The following is a 15,006-nucleotide window of genomic DNA, read 5'->3' as shown; positions in this document are numbered from 1 at the left end:
TCTTGTCAAAACTCACATGAAAAGACTACCTCATTTTTTAACATTCTAGTAGAGGAGAAAATGACTGAAACTTTCAGGAAGGCTAACAATCTCTGTAACCTACATGCAGAATGTAGGGACTCAGTTATTTAAGAGATACTTCAATGTTTTACATTTTTCAGTAAATAAGCAAACATTGATTCATGCATCTCATACTTCGAAAACATAAAAGAAGGCTAGCATTTTAGGAAAAACAGGGGATTTAGAGTCAGAAAAGTTCCTCTGTTCTTTAGTCAATTCACTTCTTTGAGTCTCAGGTTTTCATCTGTACAATGGGCATGATAATAATAGCCACAAGAGTAATGATAATACTATCAGTAGTTAACACATACAGACACATTTAATACCCAACAATGCTGTGATACCTTGGGTATTATCATTTTCCTCATTTAATAGATGAGGAAACTGAGACTGAGAAGCTAAGTAACTTGCCCAAGATCAGACAGCTAATAAGAAGAACGAGGATCTGACCCTTTAATCACTGTGCTCTAATTGCCTCTTTATGATACCACCAGCAGCTCTATCTACTTTACAGAGCTATGAAAAAGGTCAACTACAAAAACACATGTACACTAACAAGGACCAGAGCACAACGAATGAAGCCCAAGGATCCCTTGCTATCAGAAATGTCATTTCCTTTTTGGTTTTGACCATTCAACCTAGTCCTCTCTTGAGCCTCTCATGTTTAGGGCTTTTCCTAAACAATAAACAAACACACAAACATACATTTTGTAATGAACTGTTGTACGTTCACGAAAGAGTTAAGGTCTTTGGATTCAAATTTACCGTATAGATTCATTTGCAGCTTTGTCTTTGACAGTAGAAGAGAAAGAAGAATGTGTTTTGTCTTCAAATAAGTAAGAGAGTGGTGGTTTGACTATATCTGTTGAGAAAAAAGTACATGTTATCTTTATCTAATAATCACAGTTATCAGCTATACTCAGACGTTGCATCAAGAAGCCACTATTACCTTCTGATTTTTGTCTGTCTCTAAGGAGATACTTGTTTGGAATAGTTAAGTAACATCTCTGTAAACGTCTCCTCTCTCGATTTGGCCCTTCTGTTGGATCCAGCTGCCATGAGACTGGATAGTAGATGGGGTCATACCAGACTGCTCTGCAAGTGAAAATAAAAGGGTATTTTAAGTGGCCACTGAAGGACTTGTAGCTTAAAAAAAAAAAAATTTATAGGGAATGAATAAGTAAATACAACTGATCTATTCAATTAAAAAGACCCCAACTGTTAATATACTTAGACCATGGAATGAATGCATATATATAATGCAAAAGAATGACATAAAAAAATAAGTATCCTGGCTCCTGAGTCCCAGTCTCCCCAGTTCCACTCCTAGAGACAAGCTCTGCTACCAGTTTCTTGCATCTATTAAATTTTTAAAAAGATATATCATGACTACTCTGAATGCTTTAGCAATATAATATAACACATAGGATTTAATATGGCTAGCTAGAGAAAAAAACATTTTCCAAATTAAATTTTTACATTTCCCATTTTGCCTACCTTTCTAATGTAACAAAATTAGTTCCTTTTTGTGGTATAAATCGGAGTTTTAAAAAGGCTTTAAAATAAATTTATATTTAAATGAAAGAAAATAATAAAACCATTATTAAATACATTTTAAGAAATAGATGAGAAAAAAAATCACCCTTTAATCCTACTATCCTAAACATTATTTTCTTTCTTTTTTTAAATATGCATGTTTTAGATTTGCAGTTATAATCATTATGTATATATATTCCTATATCCTGCCTTCTTTCACTGAACACATTATAATCTTTACTGTCATCATTTTAAATGGCTGCCTAATATTACATTGAGTGGACGCATCATACTGTATTTAACCATATTACTATTATAATATTTGTTTCCAATTCACTCATTAGCATAAATAATGCAGAGATGAAAACCTTTATGTTTACTGCCTTCCACAGTTTGAATATTTTCCTTAGGACACAATCAATAAAATAGGATAACTGGAGCTAGGAATAAAATGTTTGTAGGGTTCCTGATGTATATCGTTAAAGTGTATAATGATGCAACATCTCTAAGGACAGATAATATTCTCCACTAATATCCTGCTGTAGATACTAGAACCCGAAAAAAAACTTTTAAACATAAAAAGTAAAATGTGATAGTTAAAACTTTTAAAAAACCAAATTAGCCTCTAGAAATATCACCTATTTGTCTATGTGTTTATTAATTCTATTTGTTTTATGTGATGAGTGTGTTCATGTCTTTTGCTCATTCAAACTTCTGTGATTGTGATATTTTACTTTCAAATCTGCGTAAGTTTTTTTAAAAATAAAAATACTAACTCTTTGACATATTTGCTTTTTGGTCACTGTTGTTATAGTTATTGAATACACTGGAAAAAATTAAGGTTCAAATCCATTGATTTCCTTGCAATTTCTTCTAGTGTGTTTGAGCTTAGAAAGTTATCTACCCTTCAAAGAGTTGATGAACACTATTTTCTTCTACTTTATAAACATTTTGAGTTTTATTCTTTCATCCATCTGTAATTTACTTTAGTGCATGTTTAGTATATTTTAACACACCAAAGTCATCCTAATCAATCATCTTAACCAAATTCAGAGAATGATACTTTAATTTCCCCCTTCATTACTTGTAATGCATCTTTTAAGGCCTATTAATAAAGTCTGAGCTAGAAAAAGATCTATTTCTCAGCCATCCTGCTTCAGTAATTTCTCTATTCTTTTGCAAAGACCATATTTTAAAAATAAAGCCAATTTTTCTATAGGAAGAGCTAGTGTCCCCCTCTTCTCTCATTACTTTTTTCTCCAAGAATAAAAAAAAAAAAAATCTGATTATTCTTCATGACGAAAAAAAAAATCACAAATGACTAAACAAAAAAACCTTTAAACAAAAAAAATTTCATGAATCTGAATTCTGGGATAAACAGTGTTTAACACCAATATATAAAATATGCATGCGAGACAACCTACAATGACCTCTTACTGCTTACCTATCATGTGTCAGTTGTTGAATAAGTTCCTGCCAATGTCTGCTGGCACTCAAGTCAACTTTATACATTCCTCGGATATGCTGAATCACCTTTTTCCTCTCAATTCCTTGAGAAAGAGACACTGCCTGGGTGATATCTGCAGCTATTTTAGATATATCCTTTGATTTTGAATCAAGACGCTGAAAGAGACTAATCAAACAAGACTGTCCATAAGCTAAGTGTACACAGAACATTAAATATATATCAAAAGGGGATACTTTAAAACTAAAAGTATATGTAAAATCTAAAGGACTCCTAAAAGACACAACTTTCGGAGCACATAAAATCTTACCTTTGTTGATTATTATTAACTGTTTTCCACCAGGCAGCTTTATTTACACCTTCTTCAGTTTCATATTTCTTTTGTTCCTAAGAGATTTAGATAATAATATACTACATAAAACTTATTATTTCTTTTTTTTTAACTTATTATTTCTCATCTAACATTGGCACAGAGCCCAGCAAACTAGTTTTACAACCAAGTTAATAAAAAAATATATGTATTGTCCCCAGGAGACCAGATAATTCCCCTTTGTTTCCATACAATTTGTGTCACTGAAATTAGGGTAGAATAGTTAACCAGGGTTGACAAACCTGATGAATTTACATAGTTGCTTGCTTCCTTATTTGTTAAGGAATCCATAACTTCAGGTATGCTTCAACTTGCTGGCCACTACAAAAATCTTTCCTTTCCTGAAGCTACCGATAATGGATAAGGATGATGACAGACTATAAAATCAAACTTAAAATAGGACTATTTTTTCTCTTGTAATGAAAAAGCAATATATAGTAAAAAATAATCATTTCAAGTTCATCATCAATAATACTCTATAATAAAAAAAGCCTTTCAATCATTCTTTAATTACATTCACTGGGATCTCCTAAGAAGCAATTACGGTTTCTCTTACTCACCTCCTTGATCATTTTAATAAGGTCTGGTTTTGTTGCTGCACTGGGAGGGATGCACTTGTGACCACATAACTTTAAAGCATTCATAAGCAGTTCTGCTGTGTCTAGTTCTTCTCCAGTCAACTCATCCTGGTGATTATGTATCAGTTCTGACAAATACAAAACTAACTTGGCTCCGTGCTTTAAAAAAAGCAATAATTGTTTTTAGTAATAAAGAACTTTTATTTCTTCTACTTAAATTATTTAACACTAATTAAGTTATACTGCTAGATTTATTTGGTTGGATCTGATTTGAATCAATCAGCTACAAAGGACATTCTGGTGACAGCTGAAGAAAACTGATTATATATTAAGTGTTTGATGATGGAGAATTAATACTAATTTTGTTAGGTGTAACAATGTTTTTATGGTTACATAAGGAAACGTCTTTTAAAAAAATTTAGAGGTAAAATGTTATAAACTTTATAATTTACTTTAAAATAATTTTTAAAAATGATCCCAATATGATAAAAATTAACAATTTCTAAATCTGGGTGATGGTTATATGGTATTCGTTAAACTGTTCTCTCTGTATGTGTGAAAATTTTCATTGTAAAAGGTTAAAAAAAAACCAAACAAGTAAGCTAGCTAGCTTTTGGGGAAAGGATTTTGGAGAGCATATGCTAAAAAAAAAAGACATATAGGAAATAAGCTGAGAATACAGGAAAATAATTCTTAGTTTTTCTCATATAAAACTGAACTGGAAGGGAAACCTTCCTCTAAACTTTAAAGTAAAAGAAATAAGCTTATTTATTCTTTCTCCTTTGATTTCTGCTCAGTAGAAGTTGGTGAAATTTCCAGAACCAAAGCCTATCGTTAGCTTGTAAGCATTCACTACTCCTTACAGACAGCAAAAGATGAAAAACTCTAAAACCAGTGCCACCTTAGCACTCAGTTCTATAGGCATGTCCAGGAAGGGCCGGTTTAAGTCAATCTTTTATGAACAGACCCTAAAACCCAAATTATAGTGTTACTTAAGATAATGACAATTGTCCTTCACAGCCCAAACCTAAAGCAAACGTTGATTCATGATTAAGTGGTCCTTCCACGCTATATACATCACCTGACTGTAATGAGTACACTATGTATTATTTAGACAATAATTTTACCAACAAGTTAAATGTGTTTATTTTTCTTTTAAAAAATCTGCATTGGGCCGACCCCATGGCTCACTCGGTAAGAGTGCGGCACTGGGAGCACAATGGTGCTCCCGCCGCGGGTTCAGATCCTATACAGGGATGGCCGGTGCGTTCACTGGCTGAGCGCGGTGCGGGCGACACCAAGCCAAAGGGTTGCAATCCCCTTACGGGTCACCAAAAAAAAAAAAAACTGCATTGACACAAATACCACTGCATCTGCTTTATGACATTTTAAACTGTGAATAGTACTAAATGTCAACAAATGGATCTGGAAACGATTACATTAAGCAATTGCATGGGTGATAATTTAAGTTAACATGCTGAATCACATCATGTTATTTTCCCAAAGCATAAGATGAACATATGTAATGGTGAAGATAGCAAAGCTCATTTTGATGCAACATTTTTAATTAGTCAGAAGACAGCTGCTACCTGACCGAAAGAGAAAAATGAACAGATGCTCTGTGAGTAAAAGGCTTGAAGAGTTGGCAAATAAAGAAAAATGGTAAATGACTAGAATATTTTCATATGTCTTAAAGGGAATGTTCTTGATATCTTTAAAAATATTTCAGTTTAGCTGTCAGTGACATTCCAAAATTTTCTTGAGAGAATACAGGAGGGTGGAGCAAGACAGCTGACTAGAATTGTCTGGCGCTTGTCCCCACCCCCACCAAAAGAGACCAAAACAACAAACAACTATATTTTGACTGGAATGACTGAAGAAGTACGCCGTGGAGCACCAGGGGAGGGACACAATCCTTGCAGAGCATGGAAGATGGGGATAGCACTATTGAGAGCAGAGCAGGCATCCAGCCTCTGACTCGCTGCAAAGACTGGCTTGGAGTCATGTGGAGAGAAGGTAAATTGGAAAAATCCCAGCTGTTTCCACTGCTGCCACAGACACTGGCAAACCCTGCCACAGGAGAGTCCCCCAGTCCTCACAGGCCCCAAATCCAGTGGAGAGCAGCTGAGAGTTTGTGCAGTTGCATGGCCTCGTGGTAGAAGCCCACGGAGAGCAACCCCCAGCCTCCCAGCCTAAGTGACTACAGCACAGTGCACTTGAAAACGAACCCACGACTGGAGTGAGGCCTGCCCCAGACCCATGAAACTGACTCCCTCCATCCTGAGGCCACACCTACATCCTACTACATTCACATGGGCTCCGGCAGAACCAAGACCCCAGCTGCCTGGAGCCGAGGCCAGACAGAAATACCAAGACCCCAGCATCTGAACCCATGTAGCACAGCCTCCCCTGCCAGGTAAGCACACAGACCTGATCAGTGGGTGAGTCGCCAATAAGTGGTGGTCCACCATATTTGTATGCACCTGCCGCACACAATTCATGGGCCCACAGGACCCAGAGGTGCCTGAGCTGACCAACAGCCAGCCCGGCAGTTGCTCCGCCTCCTCCTCTGGCCCTCCGCAGACAGAGGATCTGGCAGGGGCTTTGACCCTCCAACCACAGGCCTCTATAGAGCCGCTATGTGTCCTGTTGCCCCCGTGTACACCTGCTCCCTGACCAACTACGGATTGGGTAGGGGCTTTGCTTTCTCACAGCATGCCTCAACAGAGCTGCTGGGCCTGGCTGCACCCTTGTGAGCTTGCTCTAGTCTCAAAAGCTGATCTGATCTGGTGACCCTGTACTCTACAGAACTGCCAAACTCCGCTGCACTACTGCACACCTGCTCCCTGACCAATGGCAGATTGGGCAGTGGCTTTGACCCTCCAAGGCAGGCCTCTACAGAGCTGCCGGGCTCAACTGCACCTCTGCAGGCTGCTCCAGGCTCAACAGCTAACGCAGTAGCTCTCCACAAAGTTGCCAAACCCTGTTGCACCAGTGTACGCCTGCTCCCTGACTGACAGCAGCAGGTTTTCCTCCCCACAGTGGGCCTCTAAAGAGCTGTTGGGCCCTGCTTTATCTTTGTGGGCTTGCTTCAGGCTCAGCAGCTGACCCAACGGCCCTCTACAAAGCTGCCAGGCCCTGCTGCACCAACGTTCACCTGCTCCCTGACTGACGGGAGATTGGGCAGTGGCTTTGATTCTCCAGTAGCCCTCTACAGAGGTGCCAGGCCTGGCTGCACCCTTATAGGCTTGCTCCAGGCTCAAGTGCTGATCTGGTGGCCCTCCACAGGGCTGCCAGGCCCTTCTGCACTGGTGCACACCTGCTCCCTGCTGGACAGTGAGTTGGACAGCAGCTCCACCTCCACTCCACAGCCCTCCATAGAACTACTGGGCCCTAATGCACCCCTGCTGGCCTGTTCCAGGCTCAATAGCTGATTCAGTGGCCATCCATAGAGCTGCCAGGCCCTGTTGCACCTATGCACACCTGCTTCTTACCTCAAAGAGAATTGGGTGGTGGCTCCACATCCTCAAGCCTCCATAGAGCCACCTGGCCCTGCTGCACCTACACCTCAGCTCCTGGCCAGGCAGTGGCATCTACTCCTCTGACAGGCCATCACAGAGCTGCTTGACAGCCCCATGCCCCGCACCCAGGCTCACCTGTATCCAGTCCAAAAGCTCATCAGGCACTGCACCACTCCCTGAAAGAAACAATCTCAGAGCTGAGTTTTCACACCTGGCCTAATAGTCAGGCAGTGACTCTGAGCCTCAGAGAGACCACCAAACAGCAGGTTGGCCCTTTTTGCCCCCACACACCTGGCTCAATAACCAGCCTAGAGTCTCTAATGCAGCAAAACACTGCCAGTGTTGGCACAAATATCTGCAGACATTGCTGAAGAGGATTACAACCAAAGAAACTACACAGAGGCTACATTACTGAAGCCATCCAGAACCAAAGCCAACACAACATATTCAACAGACACTGGAAGGACCCACCTATGCGAAAAAGTCATTTCTACATAATTGACTCCACAAAACCGGGAAAAGCATTTACTAAATTATATGCGCAAATATCAGTGTAGGGACATAAGAAACATAATAAAGCAAGAAAATATGTTGACCCCAAAGGAACACGATAAGTCTCCAGTAACAAATGATGAAGAAAAGAACAGTTATGAAATGCCTGTAAAGGAATTTCAAATAAGGATCTTAAGGAAACTCAACGAGATACAAGAGAATACAGACAAACGGTTCTATGAAATCAGGAAGACAATTCATGATCTGACTGAGAAATTTAAAAAAGAGATAGATATCATAAAAAATAATGAAACAGAAATCTTGGAGCCAAAGAATTGATCGAATAAAATAAAAAATAGAATTGAGAGCTTCAACAACAGACTATATCAAACAGAAGTGAATTTCTGAACTTGAAGGCAAATCTTTTGAAATAGTCCAGTCAGAAGAAAGAAAAGAAAAATAAAAAAGAATGAAGAAAGCTTAATGAGACAAAGAAAGCTATTATATAATGATAAAGAGATCTATCCAGCAAGAGGACATAATAATCATAAATATATATGCACCCAACACTGGAGCATCCACATATATAAAAGCGAGTATTATTAGACCTAAAGAGAGAGATAGACCCCAATACAATAATAGTTGTGTATGTGAAAACCCTTCTCTCAGCATTGGGCAGATCATCTAAGCAACGAATCAACAGAGAAACACAGGATTTAAACTATACTTTAGACCAACTGGACTTGGCAGATCTCTCCATCCAACTACAGAATGTACATTCTTCTCATCAGGACATGGAACATCTTCCAGGATAGACCCCATGTGAGGTCACAAAATAAATCCCAACAAGTTTTAAAAAACTGAAATCATTTCAAGTATCTTTTCAGACCACAACAGATTAAAAGTAGAAATCCATAACAAACGAAACTCTGGAAACTGTATAAACACATGGAAATTAAATAACATGCTCCTGAATGATCCATGGGTCCAAGAAGAAATTAAACAGGAAATCAAAAAATTTCTTGAAACAAATTAAAATGAAAGCACATCATACCAAATCCTATGAGATATTGCAAAAGCAGCACCAAGAGGGAAGTTTATTGCAATAAATGCCTACATCAAAAGAACAGAAAAAATTAAAAATTAACAACCTAATGTTATACCTCAAAGAACTAGAAAAACAAGAACAATCCAATCCCAAAATTAGTAGATAGAAAAAAATAATAAAGAGTAGAGCAGAACTAAATGAAATAGAGATGACCCAAATAATAAAAAATCAGAAATGAAAAAGGAGACATTACAACAGATATCACAGAAATACAAAGATTCATTAGAGATTATGATGAACAACTATACACCGACAAATTTGAAATAGATAAATTTCTAGACACATACAAACTACCAAGACAAAACCAGGAAGAAATAGAAAACTTGAACAGAACAATAATGAGCAACAAGATTGAAGCAGTAATCAGCAGTCTCCCAACAAAGAAAAGCCCAGGACCCGGATGGCTTCACTGCTGAATTCTTCCAAACCTTTAAAGAAGAATTAACAGCAATCCTTTTCAAACTATTCCAAAAAATCATAACAGAGGCCATTCTCCCAAACTCATCCTATGAAGGCAGCATCACCCTGATACAAAAATCAGACAAAGACACTGCAAAAAAAGAAAACTGCAGGCCAAAATCCTTGATGAACACAAATACAAAATTGCTCAGTAAATATCAGCAAACAGAATTCAACAGCACATCAAAAAGATTATACACTACGATCAAGTGTGATTCACCCTAGAAATGCAAGGATGGTTCAACATATGCAAATCAATAAATGTAATACACACCAAGAAATAAATGTAATACACATCAATGAAATCAAGGACAAAAACCATACGACCACTTCAATAGATGCAGAAAAAGCATTTGAGAAAATTCAACATCTCTTCATGATAAAGACTCCCAATAAATTAGGTATGGAAGGAAAATATTTCAACACAGTAAAAGCCAAATATGACAAACCCACAGTCAACATCATCCTGAATGGGGAAAGGCTGAAAGCATTTCCTTTAAGAATGGAAACAAGACAAGGATACCCACTCTCACCACTCCTATTTAACACAGTATTGGAAGTACTAGCCAGAGAAATCAGGTAAGAGAAAGAAATAAAGGGCACTGAAATTGGAAAAGATGACGTCAAATTGTCCCTGTTTGCAGATGATATGATTCTATGTACAGAAAAACCTAAAGACTCCACCAAAAAACTCCTAGAGCTGATAAATGATTTCAGGAGAGTTACAGGATACAAAATCAACACATAAAAGTTAGTAGCATTTTTACACACAAAAACAAACTAGCAGAAAAAGAAACCAAGAAAGCAAGCCCATTTACAATAGTTACCCCCCCCAAAAAATAAATAAATAAAAATAAAAAACATAAGAATTAATTTAACCAAGGCAGTAAAAGATCTCTACAATGAAAACTACAAAACACTGATGAAAGAAATTAAAGTGAATGCCAAAAATGGAGACATTCCATGTTCATAGATTGGAAGAATTAATGTTGTGAAAATGTTCACCTACCCAACGTGATCTACAGATTCTATGCAATCCCCTGCAAAATATCAATGGCATTCTTCAGAGAAACAGAAAAAACAATCCTAACATTCATACGGAACAACAAAAGACATCATATAGTCAAAGCTGTCCTGAGCAAAATGAGTGAAGAGGAAGGCATTATACTACATGACTTCAAATTATATTACAAAGCTATGGTAACCAAAACAGCATGGTACTAGCATAAAAACAGACACATGGACCAATGGAACAGAAGAGAGAACTCAGAAATCAACCCACATACTTACAACTAACTGATCTTTGACAAAGGCACCAAGAACATATATTGGGGAAAAGACTATCTCTTCAATAAACAGTCTGGGAAAACTGAACATCCATATGGAGAAGAATGAAACTAGACCTGATCTCTCATCCTATACCCAAATCAATTGAAAATGGATTAAACACTTAAATATAAGACCTGAAACTCTACCACTTCTAAAAGTAAACATAGGGGAAACATTTCAGGAAGTAGGACAGGGCAAAGACTTTATGAATAAGACCCCAAAAGCACAGGCAACAAATGAAAAAATAAATAGATGGGATTATATCAAACTAAAAACCTTCTGCAGAGCAAAGGAAACAATCAACACAGCAAAAAAACAATCTACAGAATAGGAAAAAATATTTGCAACTATGCATCTAACAAGGGATTAATATACAAAGAACTCAACTTAACAGTAAAAACCCAAGTAACCCGATCTAAAAATGGGCAAAGGAGCAAAATAGGCATTTCTTAAAGGAAGATACACAAATGGCCAACAGACCCATGCAAAAACACTCAACATCACTAAGCATCAGGGAAATGCAAATTAAAATCACACTGAGATATCATGCCATCCCACTCAGACTGGCCATTATCAAAAAGACAGACAAACAAATGCTGGTGAGGATGTAGAGAAAGGAGAACTCTCTTATACTGTCGGTGGGACTGTAAAGTAGTACCGCCATTATGGAAAACAGTATGAAGATTCCTCAACAACTACAGACAGAATTGCCATATGATGCAGCAATCCCACTGCTGGGTGTATACCCAAAGGAATGGAGATCATCATGTTGAAGGGACACTTGCACTCTCATGTTTATCACACCTCTACTTACAATAGCCAAGAGTTGGAACAAACCTCAATGTCCTTAGATGGACAAACGGATAAGGAAAATGTGGTATATTTACATAATGGAATACTAGCCAGACAAAAAAGAATGAAATTCTGCCATTTTCAGTAACATGGGTGAACTTAGAGAAAATTATGTTAAGTGAAATAAGCCAGACACAGAAAGAAATACCACATGTCCTCACTCATAAGTGGGAGCTTAAAAAAAAAACCCTTAAAAAACCAAAAACCAAATAAATAGGAAAGAAAGATACAACAATCACAATAATTTATTGAACTTTCAAAAGAAGAGAACAGATCTGAGGCCACTAGAGGTGGGAAAGCGGGAGATCGAAGGGGATTACTGAGAAATTGGTAAAGGGCCACAAAAATGATTACATTGTGTAATGTTGAATACACTAATTATCCTGACTTTAACATCACATCTTGTACACAGGTACTTGATATTCAATGCTGAACCCCACAGATATGTACAATTATGTTTCTTTTCTTTAATTATAGAAGCAATTTTATTTATTAAAGTGTCATAAAGAATAAAATATACAGGAACACATTTAATAAAAGAAATAGAAGACATACACACTGAAAATTACAAAAGATTGCTGAGAGAAATGAAAGAACTAAATCAATGGAGAAATATTTTATGCATTTATGACAGCACCAAAAATAATAATAATAATAAACACAAGAAATAAAACTAACAAAATGATAACACTATCTCTCAAAGGAGTAATGTAATTTTAAAAACTCACTGACCATATACTTCCTTATTCATGGAAAAGTAATCAAGCTCACAAAGGTCGATGTGTGGCAGTGTAATTGTTTCCAAATAAAAAAAAATCTTAAGAGGAAAAGCATTAGGATGAGTTCCATTGAAAATAAGAGAATTATGTTTCAATAAATAAAAAAAATAAAAATCATAAGAAAATAGGGAAAATTTAAATACCGATGGGATATTAGATGATAATAAAGAATTATTGTTAACATTATTGAGTGTTATAATGTTAAAAAGAGTCCTTATTGGTTAGAGATACATACTGAAGTATTATAGATGAAATAATTTAATACCTGAGATTTGTTTCAAGATACTGCAAAAAAAAAATAAAGGCAGGTAATGGTCATGTGGGATCCTTTTTTGATTCTCCCAAGTTTTAGGTGTGTTTGAAAATTTCCATAATAAACTTTAAAAAAATCAGGTACAGTGATTTGGTCTTGAGGTGGACAGGAGGTTATTGTAGTGATCCAAGCATAAGCAGTTAAAGTCTGAACTAGAATAGGGCAGGTAGACTACAGGGAAAGGGACCAATCAGAAAGACTCAGGTGAAAAAATGACTGGGTGTGGACATGAAATGGACTTGAGAGAGAAGAAAAGTCAACAGTAGTTCGATGTTGCAAGCTGCAATCAACAATGACGCCACTGATAGACAAGTGGTGGAGAAGGGAAGCTGATGTGGGGAGAACTGTTCACACCAGGGGTGGGTTTTGATGGATGGCAACTTTGCTGACTATAAAGAAAAGAAAAAACACCACTTCAAATTCTCCCTAGAAGGAAACTATGCCCCTTTTGCCATTTCAATGTTCCTGAGATTCATCCATAATGGGGGTATACCAATAGTCTGTTCCTTTTATTGCTCTACAACAGTCTATTATAAATATATCACAATTTATTTATACATTCTCCTGTTAGACGTTTGGGTTATTTCCAGTTTTTGGCTATTATGAAAAAGGCCATGGATATTCTTGTACAAGCCTTTTTATGGAAATATGTTTAAATTTCTTTAGGGTAAATACCTAAAAATGGAATAATACGGTCACCAAGTATATATTTAATTTTATAAAAAACTGCTGAATAGCTCTCCAAAATGATTTAATGTACCACTTAAACCCCCCCCCATTTATTACTCTTGAAATGACAGAATTTATAGACTCTGAAATCCTTTCCAATATTTTGGTTTTGATCATTTCAAATGATCATCAATTTTTTTCTATTTTAACTGACTAAAAATTTTTTGAAATGTGTTATATGTACTGTTGTTTGAGATATTCAGTATAGATGATTTATGGATAATATAATGCTTAATAAAAAGCCTCCAAATAGTTCTTAAAGAAAACACTTCAAGATATAGTAACTACAAAGGATCTTATAAGAACTCAGATACAGAAGTTAATTTAATAAATGGAAATAGGCATGGAAAATAAACACAGAGGTCAAAATTGAGCCTGTATAAGAGTATCTGAAGAAAGCCTCAGGTTACATGTGTTTGACAAGAAAATTATATTAATGGCATTAGGCATGAAAATACAGTTTAATTTCAGTTTTGATGAATTTTATATTTTACCAAGAGTTTTCACTTATCAAATGTTGAGATACTTACTTGCAGGGATGGGCTGAGACAGTCTCGTAGTATTTCCTGATGATTTGGTTCACGAACTATTTCAAAAATTTGCTTTCTTTCTTGTGTAGTGTGGGTTGGTGACAAAATGTGCACTAGTAGTCTCCCAAGCTGCACTCGGAAGGTTTCCTTACAAGACCACAGGATTTTAGTCCACTGCTGCTTACAACCACTGGTTTTACTTGAACTCTTAAATCAAAACAGAAATGGATTAGAAACATACTTTTTAAGCAATAATATATTATTAACCTCAACTCAGCCCTAGTGATAAGTATGGAACATGTTTTATTCTATGTTTGTTTTAACAGTCAAAAGTAGAAAGATATATACACATCCACGAAAATGAGAATTTAGAAGACACGGATGTACAACAGTTTTTACAGCAGAATCATTCAACACAGCTGAAAGGCAGAAACAATGCAGGATCTATCGATGGATGGATGGATGGATGGATGAACTAAATGTGATGTACACATACAATGTGCTGTCATTTAGTCTTAAAAAGCAATGAAGTTCTGATACACGTTTAACATGGATGAACCTTGAAAGCATTATGCTAAACGAAAGAAGCCACACACAAAAGGACAAATGTTGTATGATTCCACTTACATGAGGTTTCTAGAACAGGCAAACTCATTGGGACAGGAAGTAGAACAGTAGTTATCAGGGGTTGGGGGGGAGTAATGTGGAGTTATTGTTTAATGGGTGCAGAGTTTCAGTTTGGGATAACAAAAAAGTTCTGGACACGCATAGTGGAGTTGGTGGCACAACAATATGAATGTACTTCATGCTACTAAAGTGCACCCTTAAAAATGGTTAAAGAGATAAATTTTATGTTATGTGTATTTTACTGCAATTATAAAAAAA

The 15,006-nt window shown here is 36.6% G+C and overlaps 1 protein-coding gene across 1 annotated transcript in view; it reads right to left on the bottom strand.

Moving 5' to 3' along the window:
* The window catches only part of LYST (lysosomal trafficking regulator), a 147,240-nt gene that overhangs the window by 57,754 nt on the left and 74,480 nt on the right, over positions 1–15,006 (bottom strand). Inside the window, exons 29-34 of the mRNA XM_063082698.1 lie at positions 14,122–14,328; positions 3,992–4,168; positions 3,372–3,448; positions 3,041–3,229; positions 1,010–1,155; positions 826–922 (exon numbers count right to left, since the gene is read on the bottom strand). Coding sequence (XP_062938768.1) covers positions 826–922; positions 1,010–1,155; positions 3,041–3,229; positions 3,372–3,448; positions 3,992–4,168; positions 14,122–14,328 — 893 coding nt within the window. The remainder of the gene's footprint in view (positions 1–825; positions 923–1,009; positions 1,156–3,040; positions 3,230–3,371; positions 3,449–3,991; positions 4,169–14,121; positions 14,329–15,006) is intronic.

The sequence above is a fragment of the Cynocephalus volans genome, chromosome 18, assembly GCF_027409185.1.
Source record: "Cynocephalus volans isolate mCynVol1 chromosome 18, mCynVol1.pri, whole genome shotgun sequence".
Taxonomy (NCBI): domain Eukaryota; kingdom Metazoa; phylum Chordata; class Mammalia; order Dermoptera; family Cynocephalidae; genus Cynocephalus; species Cynocephalus volans.
Note: the sequence above shows the minus strand (reverse complement) of the source record. Positions and strands in the feature narration are given on the sequence as shown.